General features: G+C 41.5%; 1 protein-coding gene across 1 annotated transcript in view; it reads left to right on the top strand.

Annotated features, from left to right (window-relative positions):
• LOC107125689 (potassium channel subfamily T member 2) overlaps positions 1-20577 on the top strand; it is a gene marked incomplete at its 3' end in the record, with an annotated part of 217220 nt that overhangs the window by 129588 nt on the left and 67055 nt on the right. The window contains exons 3-7 of the mRNA XM_015429142.1: positions 1013-1112; positions 10397-10445; positions 13454-13513; positions 16605-16679; positions 18081-18164. Of these exons, the coding sequence (XP_015284628.1) occupies positions 1013-1112; positions 10397-10445; positions 13454-13513; positions 16605-16679; positions 18081-18164 (368 nt within the window). The remainder of the gene's footprint in view (positions 1-1012; positions 1113-10396; positions 10446-13453; positions 13514-16604; positions 16680-18080; positions 18165-20577) is intronic.

Below are 20577 nucleotides of genomic sequence, written 5' to 3' on the forward strand. Positions count from 1 at the left end.
GCCATGAGAACTAAGTACTGATGCAACCTCCAAAGAAGGAGAGCCTACCACCTCCTGAGGAAGCCTGTTCCACTGAGGAACTGCTCTAACTGTCAGGAAGTTCTTCCTAATGTTTAGCCGAAAACTCTTTTGATTTAATTTCACCCTATTGATTTCAGTCTGGCTTTCTGAGGCAACAGAAAACAACTTCACACCATCCTCTATATGACAGCCCTTCAAGTACTTGAAGATGGTTATCATGGCACCTCTCAGTCATTTCCTCTCCAGGCTAAACATACACAGCTCCTTCAGCTTTTCCTCATAGGACTTGGTCTCCAGACCCCTCACCATTTCCATTGCCCTCCTCTGGACACATTTCAGCTTGTCTGTATCCTCCTTAAATTGTGGTGCCCCAAACTGAACACAATACTCTTGGTGAGGTCTAACTAGAGCAGAGTAAAGCGATACCATCACTTCACATGATCTGGACACTATACTTCTGTTGATACAGCCCAAAATTGCATTTTCCTTTTTCCTACCACATCACACTGCTGTATCAGGTTACCATTTTTTAATCCTCATCTTTAGGGTGAAGTGTAGTGAATGACCAGCACAAGATTGCCTGTTAGGTTTCAAAGATGAGTGAGAAGCTGAAGATGGGATTCTTTCTTCAGTCTGCGACGTTGTCTGCTACCACACTACATTGACTCAGATGTGGCTGATTGTTATGTTTTTAAATAATTTATGTTATTCTCACAAATGACAGTAGATATGAAATCATGCATTCAGCACCAGCATTCAATTATCTGATTTTTAATTGGTCTAACTATGCAGCTTCCACTTAGAATGAATACAGTTCAATATTTCATAGGCTGCCATCATCATTCTCCAGACGTTAATTTGAATTTGTATATTTGTGCTCAATGTTGTTTTCCTCTGTGTCTGAGGAAATGAGGTTTTGCTCTGTTTTACAGTAAATATGGATGTAAGAGTCAAACCAAATTGTTCATTCACTTTCTTTCTTTTTAAACAGGCCTCAGAATACGCTTGTTCAATTTTTCACTCAAGCTGCTAAGTTGTTTCTTGTATATAGTTCGAGTGCTCTTGGATGACCCTTCTCGAGAACATGGATGGTAATATTACTTTCTTTTATTTGTCTCACAAAATGTTTCATAAACTGTATCACTGACATTAGTTGAATGGCCTCTGGATTGTGGCCTACGCTGTTTTTCTTAGAGTCACCCAGATTTCTAGTTGGCATCTGTTGAGAACACCAGTTTTAATCATGTGTGTTATAAAAAGCAGGGTGTTGATGGATAGCTAGCTTGTTGGGAATCAGAGGCCATCTACTATTAGACAAGAAATGTGAAATACATTCAGCTACAGATTAGACAAAAGTTCAATTTTTTTGGAGGAGCCATCTGTCATTCAGTTATTGCAAGCTTTTCAGAAATGAGACAGTAGAGCATTAAGTCTGGAATGGTCAACTGGAATGGGATTTGTATTATCACACTGCTCTTATTTATCATATTGTTTTTGTTTGATATTTTAATTAAAAACATTTTAAAAAGTCACAGCTGTAGAATGTGTGTGTCATGAAGAAATGGCCAAAAAAATAAAACAAACAAACCAACCCTTATGTGAAGTTGTTTTTCATTCCTCTGGTCAACAACAACAAAATGGATCACCAGTCCCTGAACCTGCTGGCAGCTCCTCCGCTTTCCTGGTGGGGCACTTAAATGGGAGGATTTGTCATGCATTATATGCTACCATGTTCATTTACTGTAATTGCCATGATGTCCTCCCTTTCCCTTCATGTTTTGTCCTTTTACAGTGACTTTTTTGGGATGACGCTTCCATCCTAGACTCCTTCCAGTCTGGCTTCTCCAGGGCACGGGACGGAGACGGCACTGGTAGCACTCACAGATGATCTCTGGAGGCATCTGGATCGAGGTGGATCGGCAGTGCTGGTGCTGTTGGACCTGTCGGCTACATTCGACACGGTCAACCATCAGCTACTAGCCAACTGCCTCGCCGACGCTAGAATTCAGGGGCTTGCCTTGCAATGGCTCATCTCCTTCCTCCAGGGCCGGGGACAAAGGGTGGTGCTGGGGGAACAGCTTTCCTGAAGGCACCCACTTGACTGTGGAATGCCTCAGGGGGCTGTGTTATCGCCAATGTTATTTAACATCTATATGCGCCCCCTTGCCCAGATTGCACGGAGACACGGGCTGGGTTGTCACCAGTACACTGATGACACCCAACTCTATCTATTGTTGGGCGGCCGGTCCGACTCCAAACTGGAAGATCTTGACCGGGTGTTACAGGACATGGCTGGTTGGCTCAGGCTGAGCTGATTGAAACTGAATCCATCAAAGACGGAGGTCCTGTGTCTGAGTCGGGGCAGATTGGGGGTAGGGATCCCACTCCCGACCTTTGACGGGGCGCCATTGGTCCCAGCGCCGGAGGTTAGGAGCTTGGGAGTGCTCCTGGACCCCTCCTTAACAATGGAGGGCCAGGTAGCAGCCACTGCCAGGTCAGCCTTTTACCATCTTCGGGTGATTAGGCAGTTGGTCCCCTTCCTTGAATGCATTAACTTGGCAACAGTGATCCATGCGATGGTTACCTCGAGGTTGGACTACTGTAATGCTCTCTACATGGGGCTGCCCTTATCACAGATCCAGAAGCTACAGATAGTGAAAAATGCTGCAGCCAGGCTGCTGATAGGCCTCCCACTACGGGAGCACATTCAGCCTGCGCTGAAGGCATTACACTGGCTACCGATAGTATACCAAATTCACTTTGAGGTGCTGGTTCTTACCTTTAAAACCCTTTATGGCCAGGGACCTACATACTTGAGGGGACCGCCTTTCCCCACATGTCCCCCAGAGAGCACTGTGATCAGGGTCTCAACACTGACTCACCCTCCCCGGACCTAAGGATTCCGGGCTGGTGTCAACCAGGGCAAGGGCTTTTTCAGTGGCGGCTCCTCTCTGGTGGAATGAGCTCCCAGAGGAGATCAGGGCCATGTGAGACCTCATGCAGTTCCGCAGGGCCTGCAAGACGGAGCTGTTCCATCAGGCGTTTAATTAGGAGCTGCCCCGGAAAGAATGCCCTGCCCCCTTGAAACCTTGAGGCAGCCTGAGTCACCTGTCTAATGTTAGACCCGGACCGTCTACCAGAACAGCATGGAAGTCGTGCGCCATCCCAAATGGGATACCAAATCGGTACCTGTATATTGGTCCCATCTGGATGTCAGCACCTTTTCAATGTCTTAATTATTAATTGGTTTTATGACTTTTACTATTTATTGTTATTTCTGTAGTTTTATCTTGCTGTTAGCCGCCTTGAGCCGGCCATGGCTGGGAGGGCAGGGTATAAATATAACAAACAAACAAAACAAATAAATAAAATGGGAATTCTAAACCCCTGCCTAAGGGTTTAGACTGGAGTAAGATTGCATAGGATTGTATTTTAGTGTCTGAGCCTCAAGCCAAGGAGTTTTCTCTTTTAATTATTTGTGAAGCACTACATATTTTTGATTAGTATGATTAACTTCTACTTCAGAACTCAAGTAATGAGCCACACAACTCTTTGAACCACTTGCAAAGAATCTTGGAACAACACTGATTTTTCTGGAGGGCTGTCCAACTGAACGATATGGATTCTGAAAGGAACTGAACAACTGAGAGTGGGGCAGAAGTAACATGAAAGAGATATAAAGGGGGGGCAGTCTTTGAAAGAGAGCAGGCATTCCTTTCAGAGAACAGATACGTTTAAGAGACAATTGTATAACTGCCATTTCCATTTTGCTGTCCATGCATTCAGAGATTGCTATAGCTTATTGCCTTGTAGGATAATTGTAAACAATGGCAATTCCTGGGTGTGTTAAAGAGCAGAAAGTCTTAATGTATTGTTATGGTGGGTCAAGGCAGTTCTGATACGCAGGGAAAGATAATTGTAGGTACATAATAGTACTAATAATCTAATTTCTAGGATTTTTCAGCACTATGAAACCTAGTGCATAGTCTAAATTGTCATTTTAATTAACCTCTATTTTGATGTGGTATTATTGATGGTGAAATGCATTATGTATGATTTATCAGCATATTCTGTATTTTGTGATCGTTTTTAATATAAATATTTTATATAGCTTTTGGTATTATGAAATTTGGGTCCTGGCAGGGCTCTTTTTGTAGAAAAAGCCCAGCAGGAACTCATTAGCATAATAGGCCACACCCAACAACAGGAACTCATTAGCATATTGGGCCACACCCCTGACAGCACAGCTCATTAGCACATAGACCCCACCCCCATGTTATCAGAAGTGTGGTTATCCAGCCACACCCACCTTTTGCTTGTTATTCTGTTTACCTTGTTAGTTGTCAAAACCCAGGGCCTTTTTTTGTAGCAGGAACTCCTTTGCATGTTAGGCCACACACCCCTAATGTAGCCAATCCTAATGAGTTTCTGCTGTTGGGTGTGGCCTGTTATGCTAATGAGTTCCTGCTGGGCGTGGCCAACTTGGGAGCCAGCCGGAACTCCGTTCCTGTGCGTTCCTGCCCAAAAATAGCCCTGGGTCCTGGTAGATCAGTCATCTGAAGGATTTTGCGTATACACACATATGCAGAATAGGAATTTAATATGAGTGGTGAATAAGGTTGCCAGCTCTGGGCTGGAAAATACCTGGAGATGTTGGGGGTGACACCTGAGGAGGGCAGGGTTTGGGGAAGGGAGAGTCTTCAGTCGGATATAATGCCACGGAGTCCACCTTCCAGAGGGGCCATTTTCCCCAGGTGAACTGGTCTGTGTTGCCTGGAGATCAGCTGTAATCCCAGGAGATCTCCAGCCACCCCCTGGAGGCTGGCAACCCTAGCTGACAAAACTTCTCAAACTGAGAAATTGTTACATAGTTTTTTTTGTTGAAAACAAACATTTGAGGTGAATTGGTTGGCTTCAGCTGAGTTGGAACATTTGACAAACTGAAAGTTTTGATAGGTTTAGTGAAATTTCCTCTCATATTGCCAAATAGGGCATCCAGCCTAGTTTACCACTGTTCGTATCTGACCATTGTTCCTATAATTCCTGAGGAACAATGTAGAGATCTCTTTAACATTTCATTCTGTATCATTTGTTTTCTGATACCCGTACTTAGTTTAATGGATCAGATAATTTTGTGTGTTCTCAAAAGTGGATTGTGTTTCCTAAGAACATGTCTTCCGAGACTGTCAGAGTTGTTAATTCAGGTTGCTAGAGTACAAAATGAGCTCCATAAAATCTAGTTATAGAGAGAACATTTTTAGAGCTGACATTATTCTCATATTAAATCCTACGTCTTGGCAAGGAATGGCACAAATGTTTGTAGGAGTGAGATTCCTGCAAATTAGGAGGTAACGAGTGGATCCCCTCCATTTCATTTTGTTGTTCTGTGGGTTGACTGTTCCACACATTCTTGTTTAACTTGGAGATTTTCTAAAATAAATTTTGGAAGTGGTACAAATGTAGTTTGCCAAAGTTTTCAGTTCCCATCCCCCCCTTTAATAGTCTACTGGTTCACACAAGTGCATATGCGAATTGATAATGAGTTCATCGAATATTAACCTTTTAATATCTTTTTGTTTAGTGTGATGTGTGTAGCCTTTGTACTGCATTATAGATTTGTGCATTTCTTTTGTTCATAATTACAATAACTACAAAAATGGGGTGTTTTGTAATTATTGTAATTAATATGAATGCTAAACAAATTCCCTCTCTAAACAGCCTATAATGAAAAACCATTTTCTTTTGTTTTGTTCCGGTTTCCTTTGTTATTACAGTCTCTAAGGCTAATGGCTTCACATTTAGAAGGTAGCCAGCATTATAGAGAAAAGGAAACAGTAGGAGTTTGAACTCTCAATGTTACATCTGTTTGAGCCCTGAATCTTGCTTACTTCGACTGAATGATTCACGCACAGAGCATATGTTGAAAGCAAAGATATATTCATTGACTTTTAAATCTCACATTGCAAAGTGGTCCCAAGCCTCACATGTATGTCTGTGCTATTTCATCTATGTGTCTTCACTGTCCACAATGCAATTGATGGATTCTTTTAGTTTTTATCATGGTATTGTTGCCCTGACCTGGATAGCCCAGGCTACCCCAGTCTCATCAGATCTCAGAAGCTAAGCAGGGTTGGCCTGGGCTAGTATTTGGATTGGGAGACCACCAAGGAAGTCCACGGTCACTATGCAGAGACAGGCAATGGCAAACCAGCTCTGAACGACTCTTGCCTTGAAAACTCTGTGGGGTTGCCATAAGTCAGCTGTGGCTTGACAGCACTTTCCACACTACCATGGTATTGTTGCATTAAAGAAAATATGAAAAAAACACCTGAGACATGTTTACAGAACTCCCAATGTTGCAGCTGTTGGAGCCCTCAATGAATCAACATGTCTTATCATATCTAACTTTTCCTTGACCAGTGCTCAATTTCCATGACACCCATATGTGGGATAATTATTGTTTGCAGAGTCTCTGGTCACCATTCAAAGTAGGTTTATAGAGCTTCATTTCAGATAAACACCATGAATCAGAAGTTGAAGGAGTATAACTGCAAATCTGGCACTTGACTCGGCTTGCAGATATCCTAGAAACGTTGATACTCAAACAATACGGTTGTTGGTTGAAAGCCAATATAATTCCCTTCTGCAAGCAATCTTTTTATTTGAAATCATTAATCAGCTTACATGTCTCTTTGCTCTGGATTATACTAGAGCTTTTTGATTGTTGTTGTTAAATACATTATACAGCCTGCTATTAAAGTTGGTCTCCGCATACGAGATGTTCTGCTTATTCATCCTACTTCCCAGGATGTAGTAAATCGTTTTTTCCACACACTCATGAAAGTTCTTATTGTACAAGATGTTCCAGCCAATTAAAAAATTCCCTAAAAAATGAGGCACTGGCTTTAATGAGGCCCATGTAAATGTTACTTGGGTTTTATGCAGTGCTTTTGGATCAGGTGACATTAAAACACTCACATAGTCATTAATTTACAAATGCTCCCAGACATCTTGGGAGAAAGGTTGATGCTTATTATCGACATAAGGGCAAACTCCCTCAGGCTCAATTAGGGTTGGGACTGCCAATTAGAAACAAAAGTATAGAACATCTGGATGCCTCTCTATCTTTGTTTTAGTCTCCCAGAGTTTCTAAACTGACTCATAATTTCATGTCCCAGACAATGAAGTTCCCAAACATTGCTACCTGGTGGTTGTTGCTGGTGCTCCTTTTCTTTCTTTCTTTCTTTCTCTCTCTCTCTCTCTCTCTATCATCTATCATCTATCATCTATCTATCTATCCTGTCTGTCTGTCTGTCTGTCTGTCTGTCTGTCTGTCTGTCTGTCTGTCTGTCTGTCTGTCTGTCTGTCTGTCTGTCTGTCTGTCTGTCTGTCTGTCTGTCTGTCTGTCTGTCTGTCTGTCTGTCTGTCTGTCTGTCTGTCTGTCTGTCTGTCTGTCTGTCTGTCTGTCTGTCTGTCTGTCTGTCTGTCTGTCTGTCTGTCTGTCTGTCTCTCACTCTCTCTCCCTCCCTCCCTCTGGTGACAGTTCTTTTCCTTCTTTCTTCTCTTTTTCAGTGACCTGGCCTCTAGAATACTGCTCCTCTCCATAGGTGCCCTGCTTAAACTACATATTCTAAGGCCACTGGAAGTCTATCAGAGTAGCATTCTAGATGCTGGGAATGGAATCATAGAATCATAGAGTTGGAAGGGACCTCCAGGGGCATCTAGTCCAACCCCCTGCACAATGCAGGAAATTCACAAATACTTCCCCCCCATACCCCCAGTGACCACTATTCCATGCCCAGAAGATGACAAAAAAAAACCTCCGGGATCTCCAGCCAAACTGCCTGGAGAAAAATTGCTTCCTGATCCCAAAGTGGCGATCAGCGTTTCCCTGGGCATATAAGAAAGGGCCACAAGAACTAATCACTGATGCAACCCTTCCTGCCCTCCCTTTCATGAGCTTCCTGAGTTCACAGAGTCAACATTGCTGACAGATGACCATCTAGGGTGGGAGGGGAGAGACAAAGAGATGCTCATACTGTCATAGAAAAAAGGGGAGAGAATGAGAGAGGGCCACCAGAGCATTCAGCAAGTGGGGGGCAGGGCAGGATACTTATCTGACTTTTTAAAAAGTCTAGGCCAGAATATGTCTTGAGGGTTTTTAGACTCATTGTGGGTTGAAGGTAAATTTTAGAAATTGCCAAGGTCTGTGTTTCAAAGCAAGGAATTAGTTATTTATATTTTTTATTTAAAGCATTGTTATGCTGCCTTTCCACTCAAACATAGACCCCCAAGGTGGCATAAACAGGGAGGAGGCTCAGCAAGGGAATGCCAAACAAAACACAATTGAAAGACCACAGTAAAGTGGGGCAGACAAATTTCCTTAGGGAAGGAATTCAGTAGTTTTGGTGCCATGAGTGAGAAGGTCGTTTTTTGCATTGCCACCCAGTGAATTTAGAAGGACTGCGCTGTGGTTCTGTAGTTTGGATAGTCTGAGTAATTGTTTGTTTTACTAGCTCATGGGGAGGAATCTGACACGATCTGATACCACCTCTGATATTCTTATTTCTTCACCCTCTGCCTTCCAAAATTTCAGCAAGTATTCCTCACATATATTTAGTAATATATTTGGAGACAGGAGGGATTGAAACTTGGCACTTTTATTTAAACAAAATGAAAGGTAACCTTCTCAAGAAGTAGAACTCTAGCACCCAAGGCCACGTTCTGCATGGTTTTTTCTTTTCTTTTTTCTGTCAATGGAATCTTGGCATACTTATGTTACATATCTTATACTATCTGTCTAAAATCTGAGGAAGTGGGCATGCACACAAAAGCTTGTACCTTGAATAAAACCTTGTTGGTCTTAAAGGTGCCACTGGACTCAAACTTTGTTCTGTCTAAAATCTTGTTTTTATTTAATATCTATGACAACATATTTTTGAAATGAACAAATCTTAATTGTGTCTTTTTTCCATGGGTATTTAATACGTGCTATTACCCTTTCATAATTGAACTGCTTATCTGCCTGAGACAATATGCTTATTAGATTGTTCTGTGTATTATTTTGCAACTATTTACCGACTGTTGTTACAACAAGCTAATGATCTTGTCTGGCTTTCCCCCCCTTTTGGCCGCAATACCATTTGTTGTGCTGTTGCGTTACTTTAAATGAAAATGGATTTTAACATTTGGCATCGTGGATATCTGGTAGCAAGGAATTAAATCGGGTTTGTTCCAATCAAAGCCACACTCCTGCAGCAATAGATTGGTAAGTTTCAAGGTTGTATTCACAATAATTGGGACACATTTTTGCATTTAGATATTACCAGTTACTGTTTGTAAAAATCCATATCTGCTGAGTGAGCTGCACTTTTGCAAGATGCGTAACTAGTGCACTTACTGCGAAATATAATTGGTACAGAAAATAAACGTCCATGATCACAGTCTATCAAGGATTTCTCTTGTGTAAACCCCATGAAAATATCACAGTGGAACCAGCAGTAATCTGCTCGGCAGAGTACTGAACGAGCAGCCATTCACCATATTAGGTTTCAGAGTAGTCTGTTACATTTTCTAATGGGAGCAAACCTTCCATGAGGTTTGGAGTGTGAGGCTCCATGAGAGCAAGGTTGGGTCGAAGGCTGAAGACGGGCTCACCCCTTTCCTGTGGGCTTTGCTGTAGCTACTGCCCCACCCACCAGCTCTAAATTGAATTCACACAAGTTTAGGGGGTTGCCTTCATGGCCTAAGAAGCAAAATTAATGTGGTATCATTTCTACAAGGAATTTCACTCTTTAAAAATAGCTGCTGAAAAAGATGAAGAGTCAAAATGCCTCTAGCTAAACCCCCACCCCCACACACAAACGGACAAATAATTTTGCAAATAGTGGATTCATGGTAGTGGGAATAAAACCCTTCTGAGCATTATATAATACCTTAATGATGATCTCAGTTTGACACTACTGGTATCTTTGTAGTCAATTAATACCCTAATCTTATTATCCATATTACTGTTTGTTATGGGCTAGGGAGTATTTTCTCTCACACTCTCTTTTGTACAGAAGGAGAATTCTGCTGTTTATAGTCTCTTCTGTCATTGCAACATTGGGGGAAGGGTGATAAATGTCACATTGATTCCAATCAAGTCCCTGGCTCTGGGCTGCTGACATTTTTATAGGGTGTTAAAGCAGAAACATTTGGAAGGCATTAAAAACCTTTAAAGAGATGAGTATTTTATTCCCAGGTTGTCACAAGTATGCCCACACAGGGCCACACTTGTTAATGCATCTTACAAAAGTTACTTTGCCATCAGAGTAGGCTCTGAAATGCCATTTGATGAGCGTGTCCCATTAATATTGTTCCTGTATTTTAACAGGAGGCCTATTATTTGGGTGAACAGAAGCTTACCGTTGTGGGGACTGCAGGTAATTCAAGATTTCAGTTTTCTCCAGCGCTTGCAGATGTTGTATAATAATATTCTAAAAGTAATAGATAACGACATAGAGAAAGCAGCAGAGAATGCTGTTCAATTGACAAACCAGTGGAAAGGTAAACATTGAGAAACCTGAATAATAGCCTCACAATAAATTAGAGTTCTTCAGAATAAGGCTGGGATCCAAAGATTGCCATATTTACAGGAAAGTACTTCTCCTTACAGGGGTTGGCTTGGAGTTCCTTTTCCTTCCTTTGTTAACTGTGGCCACCCATGACACATTGAACCTTGCCCTGAAGTTTCCCCAACCATTGGGAGTAATTTTGGGGAGGAACAAGGGTCTGCTGTGGGCAGGAGAGCAGAAAAACCCAGAATTTCTGTGGATGGACCCTTAGACTTGACTCTGAGTTATTGAAACACGTTTGAATACAATTTAATTTAGCATGAAAACTTCCCTTTGAAAAGAGCTCTTGTAAAGAGTAAGCCCTTGTTCCTATGTAACCAGTGTGTTCTCTTTTTCATGTGGTAGAGGGGTGGGCATATATCTTTATTCAGCCAAGCAGAGATGCTCTTGAATGAAGTTGGCACTGCACAGTGGCCCCCAAACGTATGGTTCTTCTCCTTTTGACATGGAGCTCCCACTCCTGGGAAAGAAGCACCCTTTATGAGCCAGCAAAGAGTTATTGAACTGCATTTGAACACAATTCTGAATGAAAACTAGAAGTACTGCAGATAATAGTGAATAATGGTTGGTACTGTGTGATAAATTAGAATTCCATCTGCTCACTGAAGAACGTAATGGTTGAGCTTTCTTTTCTTTTGAATGTAGGTCATTGGTATAAAAATATTCTTCCAGTTACAGGGATTTTTTTTAGTCCAAATATTAGTCATGGCGTAATTCACCATGATCCTTTCTGGAGCCCCTTTGAAACAAGTGGGGATTGTGCAGATATTCATTGGCCTTCCCGTAACAGCCATGAACCTGTGTTACTTTTGCAAAACCACTTTATAATGCACAAATTAAGATGCATAGGCTGAGTATCTTGGTTCCTAGCTACACATGAAATAAGGCTTAAGTTCACATTCTATAGACCTCAAGGACTCACAAGGATAAAACCAGAACCAGTTTTGCATATTTGGAGCCATTTGAATGATTTCCTGGTGCTGCTGTTATTTTTATACTCTATCTCAACCCGTAAAGTCTGTTCTGAATCTTGATTATGCAATTGTTCAGGATGTTGGGTTTTCGTTAGCAAGTGACATTTGTTTAAAATTAGAAATTCTCATGCTAATCTTATTCAGAATTCCAGACTCAGTAAAATGCTTCTGCAAATACCAGTTCTTACAATAACCTGTAGTTATTGAATGTGTGCAGTAATTTTATGCCATTTAGTTCTTTTTATAGCTGTTTTTCAAATTGGCAAGGGTTGCATTAGTTTAAAGTGTCTGAGGCATATTAATCTCAGAAGTTTGAATCTGAGACCTTGGAATAACCTTATCTAGAAACCAAGTGTAAGTATGATGATTCAAACTGATGCCTACCCAGGTTGTCTAGTTCAACTAGTCTCTAGAGTGGTTTGTTTGCCTTGAATATGATAGAAGTCCTCATTAGATGCATTTTAAAAAATACAGTTGATTCCAAATACAGTTAATTCCGTATCCCTTATACCAGTTGTATAATCAGATGTGAAAGTGAAGGGTGTAGTAGGAGCTTTTTCTGACTGTTGTATATTGCAAATGGTTGCGTGGTTTTTGGGTAGTGCAAGGAGTTTACAATTTGTGTTCATAGTGTAAGCAGATCTGAATTTGCATTCACAGTATTTTGTATGCCCGTTCAGGGATGACCTCCTAAAAAGTATAAGGGTTATATCCATCACAAGGGCTATGAAAGATCTGTGCAAGGATCCCAGATCTCACTAGATCCCCCTCCCATAGCAGTGCCAGTATCTGGCCTTGGAAAAGTTTATTTCCAGCTTTGCAGAACCCCAGATGGGTCAAGAGGCTGCAATAACAGAGTGGGAAGAGGACAAAACCACAGCTTTCTTCCTCCTCTCAAGCTCTTTTTCATGCAGGAGGGAGCAATTTTGCCATCTTCACTCCACCCATTGCAGCCTCCTGACACTCACGACTGTTACTGCAGACACATCTCACAACCTGGGAATAAACTGTCCTGGGGTTGGAAATGGCTGCTTGAGGAGGGGAAGTGGGAAGACCAGCTGCTGTCAGCGCCTACTGACAGATTGCAGGATCCATCTGTAATTTGTTGCTGGAAACTCTACCTTCATTTTTCCTCATGTGTTGAGTTAGCATATGTACTGCAGAAGGCAGGTCTATTAATGGCTTTTAGCCTCTAACTGGAAGATTCCGGGACATGAGACATGGGGAAGCCATTACATCATGCTTGTCAGCTTCTCACTACTGTTTGTTTATTTTTGTATTTATTCAATTTATACCCCGCCCTCCCTGCTGAAACAGGCTCAGGGCGGCTTACATAAAAAGTTAAAATACATAAAACAAAATGCTGGAAAAAATGAATCATGGTTTGGTGCATCAAGATAATTCCTGTGCTCTTATGCTGCATGGATTAGTTATTTCAGTGACTGTATATCTACACTTCTGGAAGATTTTCCTGACAATGACCAAGTGGTAGAATGAAAATAAATGGCACACTGTGGGTCAGTCTGTATGCCGAGTGTGAACGTGTGAAGTGTTGGCGTAGTTATCACGCAGAGGCAGATTTACTTGTGTTTCAGTTGGATGTTGGCTACTTTGGGGATCAAAATACTCGACTGGATGGACATTTGTTTTGATCCAAGAGGCCTTTTCTTAGGAGAAGACTTCTGAAGAAGAGAAAAAGGCTGCAATTCGGTTTTACTGGTAGATTGAAAGAAAAAAAAAACAAGCTGTACTTGTACACCAGCTAAATTGGTTACTGTTCATAATTTAATTTCATATTTGCTTGGTCCTCTGAACATGATTTCACATGTGTCACTTCTTTAGGTGTCAGTGGCTGTGATAAGTCTATTGGAAACTATACTTCTGAGCTATCTGAGCTATAAAGTAAGTAATGTAGCAATTTTCTTCCATATCTGTAGTCCGCTCCAGTTGGTCCCCCAATGTTTTTTCTCATATCTGTAGTCTGTATTGATTCTCTTTCCAATGGGAGTCCATGTTTCACCTAATTAAAAGACAAGCATGTTTGCAAAGTTTCTTAACTTCATTCTGAAGGGGTTGTTAGAGGCAATGCTGATCCCAGCTGTGAAGCTTCCCGCACTGAGTATTGTCTGTTTCCCTGTATCTTTTGATTCCCTTGAAGTACGATGCCACCTGGATCACACTGGATCCACATTCAGCTAAATCCCCATTTGATGACTAAGGCACCAGTAGCATGAGTGTTACCCCTGAAACCTCAGCAGAGCCATTGAAGACACAGAAGAAGTGCTGAAAACACTGTATCAATGAGAACAGGCCTTTTTTTTTTTTGAGAAAAATATAGCATTCAAAATATGTAATAAACTTACGTTTATCTTATCCTGTCACTGATCACTTCTTTTCCTACATACCTCACTTTATAAAAACCCTATCTAGGAAGCCTAGCTTTACCTAAAAAGATCTAAAACAAGCTGCCTTGCTTTCTTAACCTTTCTTATATATAACTGCCTCACTCTCACTGGTTCTTTCTCTCATTCTTTCACTCAAAGTCACTCCAAGTAAGAGGTACACATTTCCCCCCTTCCCAGCCAATATCCTTACCTTTTAAACTACATGTCCCAAACCATGTATACAGCTGCAACATTTTATGGCATTATCAACCGATGTTATACGCATTACATCACACTAAACATTCAAGATGTTTTTCCCCAAAACGTTGTCTGTCATCCTGGCTTGACTCTTTGAACAAATGCTAGAAACGCTAGGAACTCCCTTGTTGGATCTCCCTGCTGCCTGCAGCCTCTTGCCAAGCGATACTGTAGGCAGTTGGCAAGGCTTGCCTAGTGGTAGAGCTGATTTCCTGCTTGGGAGATGTTGGCTATGATAGAATTACCTGCTTCTGATAAAATGGAATGAGAGTCTTCCCCTCCCAGCCCAGCATATTAAATAAATGTAAGGCTTAATATAGGTCTGATGAACAACAATGCAATAATTCCCCTAGCATTCCATACCCAACAATAAGCTTCAAACTTAATCCTGATAAGTTTCCCCCCCTACAAATAGCATTAGGTATGCCTGATGAGTAGAGCTCGCCTCAAGCAAATGTCTTGTCACTTACTGGCTTGGGATGACAAACTAATTAGAAAGGCTGTCTGAATTTTTTTTGATAGCTAAATAGCACCAGGTTTGAATGAGAGGGGGAGAGAGACAGAGAAAGAGACAGAGAGAGGTTCTCCTGCTTTTCTTTCTTTTTCTTCCTTTCCATATAGAAGCAAGTAGTGCTAGAGTACTAGTCAACATTTACTGGAATAGAAACAAATGTTGTTGTGGGATCATTTTTAAATGGCCTTTTTGATTGCTGCACTTGGGGCGCAACCTGATCCTTTAAAAATCACTTGCTTTATTCTAGCCCAACTGTGTGCATATGTGGAGTACCGTGTGTACGTAAAATTCTATTACGTTAGAGGCTGTCCTATTGTCTCTACTACTGAGAAGCACTCTGCATTTATCAGAATGATGATGTGTTTTGGAGTGCTTCCTAATACTGATAAAAAGGGACTCCCCCAGTGTGACGTGGAACTTTGGGTCACCATGGTCCCTGTGTTCTTGCTGAGTGAGGCTGATGTTGATTCATCGACCTAAAGTGGTGTTTTGAATTTCTAGATACTATAGTGCAGTTTTTAGTCTCTGTAGCACAAAACAAAACAGGGATTTTCTTTGTTTTGTTTATTCCACTCAGATCAAATTCATACTAGGTACAATCCACCTGCCATGCCCCATTGTAATGAATGGAAATCCTCAGCGGTTCCCATTCAATTCCGTGAGGCTTGTGTGGGAGTTCTTCCAGGTGGATTGTGCCTATTGGCAAGAGTACTTTGGGGTCCCATTTAATGGTTTTAACAGTTGCTTAGCACTTAAAACATAATTTGTTTTTTGTATTCACACATTTTATTATCATGGTCAAACAGGAATGTTAATTACTTAGTGGAACAACTCCTTCATAGAAAAGGCCTATAACATCAGAAATAGTTGGGAGATTTGGGGAGAAGGGAAAGACAGATTTTTAAAGGGCAAGTATACATGTCAAACAAACAAAAAAAACATATTTTTGAGCCCTACTGCTATTTGTCAAGAGTCACCAATGATGTGTATTAGGAAGTAGTAATACACAACTTGCATACTGACTACTGAATATTAAGTCAGAGGGTGACATGTTTTTAAAAGAAGTGTATACTTGCTGAGGGAAGCCTGAGCCAACTGAGATGGGGAACAAGAGGACCCAAAGTTCCCTAAAACGACATATACATCAGTAGCTAATACGGCCATGACCTTGATAGCCCAAGCTAGCCTGATCTTGTCAGATCTTAGAAGCTATGCAGGGGCATCTGCAGACCACCAAGGAAGTCCAGGGTCTCAATGCATAGGTTGTTGTTGTTGTTCAGTCACACAGTCGAGTCCGACTCTTCGCGACCCCATGGACCATCTCCCGCCAGGCCCTCCTGTCTTCCGCCATCCTCTGAAGTTGGCTCAATTTCATGTTCGTTGCATCGATGACACTGTCTAACCATCACATCCATTGCCGTCCCCGTCTTCTTTGACCTTCAATCTTTCCCAGCATCAGGGTCTTCTCCAGTGAGTAGGTAGAGTTAAATGCAGAGGTAGGTAGAGTTAAAACCACTAATGTATGTCTCTTGCCTTGAAAAGTCTACGGGGTCTTCTTGATGGCAAAAAAAAGTTACACATCTGGTAGCTCCTTCACATTTTGTCTGTGTCATAAAATACAGGTGGGTACATGCTGATATCATATTGCACAGTGCTAATATTTGTATGATTTTTGAAGAGTAGCCAGGATATGCCGTTCGTACGCTGAGTGTTAGTCTAGTGTTGTTATACCAAGCATATTAGTATAGTTTTGTAGTACATCACATAAAACAATATTTAAGGGTAGAAATAACAGCTGATTATTGATGTTCCATTTTGTAACTTTTTTTTTTGAAAGGGAAACATGTGGGAACAAGTATTGCGGATTCCCTTCCTATTGGAAATTATCAATGCAATTCCTTTCATTATTACAGTAAGTTTCCATCTGTGTTTCTGTGGTCTGAACATTTGGGTTGGCTGGTTAGTCATTTACAGTAGTGCAAACAGTGTTTCCATTCTTTGAAAAGAAACTGAACAGATGTTTCTGTGATTATTTCTGTTAGAGATGCAAGCTAGAATTGGTTTAATTGGTAGACAATCAACTGAAGCTTGGATTGTAATTGGTTGGAACCAATTTAAATTGGCTACAACAAATGTTAGTTGGTGGAGCTGAGATGTATGTCTTAAGGCCTTTTTGGTTCCATTATGTTGTTATAACACTTACTTTTTAATTCACCATCCTTACAATAAGTGGTAGGTTTTGTTTATTACATTGTAGCTTTATATTGTGAGCTGCTGGACAGGATTTGTCTTCCTTTACTTAATTATTGTATAATATCTAGTGTCTGAAGTACTCGATAAAGATGATATCGTGACCTTCTATTTCCTTCATTATCTCAAAAGTTATTTGTACTGAGGCTTAGCTATTATGCTAATTTATTTAAACTTAAGGGCTTAAAAAGCAGATGTCTAATCAAGCACAAGCGATAGATAGCCCTGGTATATAAGCTACATGAATTTGAAGGCAGGGCGAAACTACCAAGTAATCACAGTTATAAAAACTTTGTTTTTACACTTTAAATACACACATGCTCGCTAGATCCTATGCCAAATAAACAAAACTGCCCTTAAAAATCTGTGTGTCGGAGGGCAAAAATGTCACTCAAATTTTTGACAGTGTCTTGGATGGTGTGCTCTCTGTCAGAAAGACTGGGGAGCAATTCTCACATTACAAAGTCCCTGTGTCTTCCGTATGTTTGCTCCAGTCCTGCCAGCCAGACATGTTCTGAGAGTTCCATGTTTGAAATTTAATTCCAAGGTGTACATGAGACAAACAGTGGCTTCCCAAGGCCTTTTCGAGTTAAGAAAATGGCATGAGGGGAAGGCGTAAGCCCCTTCTTACTGTGCATTCTGGTCTCAATCCAGATCATACCTACACATGCCTGAGAATTAAGTTCCAAGAATGGACCTACCACCCCACATCTGGATATGTGGGAGGCACAAGGATTTTGTAATAAGTGAATTGGCCCTGGAACAAGTTAAAGATGGCCCTGCATTTATGCATGATACATTTGTCTTTCCTAATGGAAGGAACTCCTATCATTGATATCTTTCTCATGGAAGTGGCTGCAACCAGAAGCAAAAATGTTCAGGGTATTAATAACTTTCTAGCTGCTAAGGTTGTTTAAGTTTCTAGTGTTAAGTAATGGGTGGGGTTAAAAGAGAGCATCTTGAATGCCAGTGAGAAGAAATGAGGATATTTAAAAATAAATTAGTTTTTCTGTGAAAGTTTAAAATACATGCTTAGTGACTTTCTGTATTTTTTTTCTTGCAGATTTTTTGGCCTTCATTAAGAAACCTGTTTATTCCGGTATTTTTAAATTGTTGGCTTGCCAAGCATGCTTTGGAGAATATGATTGTAAGTATAACAGTAGTGAGATAGAAATTCATTTTTAAAGTGCTTACTTACAATTTTCAGTATGGGTCAGTGCAAAAATAAGTGAACATAAAAGCTTGATACACTCCCTGCTCAAATGACAGGGTTTAGTTTCAAGCCTGTACAGAGCAGCTGAAAATTGGTGGGAGTAAATTGGGTTAAATCCAAGCATGTCAGCTTAATTGCTTTTTGGATTGCCTTTCACATGTTGAAGTTGTTTCACAGTCAGCATTTCAAACCTTCTGTTTTACCTCCCTGTAGCTTAATTATATTCAGGTTTTTAGGAATCCAAATGCATTGTCTGTGTTTATAATAAAACCATTGGTCCAACATTAATCCCGTTGACAGGTCATCTTCTTTTCTGGTTCCAAATGGCTAGCAAGTCACTCACACTGCAGAGCTAGGAACCCTAGCGGTCCCAGCTTAGCAAATAGCTATTATACTTGGCTCACATGCCACCCTGGCATCAAGATCCAATGAAAAAGAAAAGCAGAGCATGAAGATGTGGCCATGGAACAGCAGTGGTCCAATTATTGCAGCCTAGTGTGTTTGGTCAACTGGCAAATTTAAGAGCAGTCGTAAATATATGCAATAGAAGGCATAGGACCAACATTGAAATAATGATGCTTTCAACTGAAATTCTTGGTACCAGTGGATGAACATTCTGCAAAGTTCAGGCAGTGTATAATGAATTGGAGCAAAAGGAAGCTTAGGCAATCGTTGTGCATTATTGCAGTCCAGTAGAGAGTTATAAATTACGACCTAAACTTAAAGACTTGCTTTAGAACCACAGACTTTACAGACAATTTTGCCCCTGTCATTTTCTACTTTCAGTTCTTTATACATTTAGTGGGAAAGGTAGTGATTATTATCTGGTTGTTGTGAGGATGAACTGATGAATTGTGTGCTCCCATGAAAGCAAAGCTGGTTTAGAGGTTCTGCCCTGGGTGACCTCATTACTTGATATATCGTGCATGGTGTGTTGTCAGTAGCACATGGCAATGTCCTTGTGGTAACAAGTTTACAAAGTGAACCACCAGTCATGGCTGGCCCCACCCGCATTTATTTTTGCTGCTGGGAGATTTCAAATGAAATTGTTCCTATAGTATTTCTGTCTCTATCCTTGTCTGTAGATGTCCACTCTGGCACCTCATTCTATGGGGCTGCATGTTCCAATTTGTTTCAACCACAATATAGCAGAAAGTTTTATGGTGCACCATCAGTTTAAGCATTAACTCAGGATGACCTTCTCTGATAGAGAACTGCCACCTAAAAACCAATTCTGCCCTAGAGAGCATTTGGAATGTCCTAACTGTTCTTAACATGCAGTCTGAGTGTGGCTCCTGTGAGTTACGTTTGGTTGTATAGTTTTAGTTGCTTTATTGCTTTGGTTTTTCTTTGGATGTAGTTTTAATTTTCTTTCTTTTTTAAAATTGTAATTGGTTTTGTTAGCTGCCTTGGAGATTTGTTATCCAAAGGCAAGATGGAAATATGTTAATAAATAATTAGGGCTGCACATTAAAAAATGGTCCAGAAGCTCACTCTGCCCTGGATAGCCCAGGCAAGCCCAATCTCGTCAGATCTCCAGTCTTAGATCCCTTCCAGTCTGGTTTTCGCCCAGGCCATGAGATGGAGACAGCACTGGTCGCCCCCACAGATGATCTCCGGAGGCATCTGGATCAGAGCGGATTGGCAATATTGTTGCTGTTGGACCTGTCGACAGCATTTGACACGGTCGACCATCAGTTACTGATCTACCGCCTCACCAACATAGGAGTTCAGGGGCTTGCCTTGCAACGGCTTGCCTCCTTTCTCCATGGTTGGGGACAAAGGGTTAGGGGAACAGCCCTCCCAAAGGTACCCACTGGAGTGCAGAGTTCCTCAAGGGGTGGTGCTTTCCCCGATGTTATTCAACATTGTATAGAAAATTTGCTTTCTGCTTCTATCCCACCGTGGTCGAGGTGAGCTCTCGACCCTTAGTCCTAGCTCCCGCCCACCCAGCGGTTCGAAAGCCAAGTAACTATCTATCGGCGAGTAGATAAATGGGTACCCACCCTTAGTAGGGTGGGGGACACCCCCCTCCGTCTGTGGAGGTGTATGGAGAAGCAGCGGCATCGGCAGCAATGGCGATGAGCTCTCGACCCTTAGTCCTAGCTCCCGCCCACCCAGCGGTTCGAAAGCCAAGTAACTATCTATCGGCGAGTAGATAAATGGGTACCCACCCTTAGTAGGGTGGGAGACACCCCCCTCCGTCTGTGGAGGTGTATGGAGAAGCAGCGGCATCGGCAGCAATGGCGACGGTGGCGACGGTGAGAACAGCGGCGGCAGCAGAGCACCGGCGGTGGCGATTGGAGGAGATGACGCAACGCTGAGAGGTGGCAAGCAGCGGCAAGCA

The sequence above is a fragment of the Gekko japonicus genome, unplaced genomic scaffold, assembly GCF_001447785.1.
Source record: "Gekko japonicus isolate JY-2015 unplaced genomic scaffold, Gekko_japonicus_V1.1 scaffold2303, whole genome shotgun sequence".
In the NCBI taxonomy this organism is placed as follows: domain Eukaryota; kingdom Metazoa; phylum Chordata; class Lepidosauria; order Squamata; family Gekkonidae; genus Gekko; species Gekko japonicus.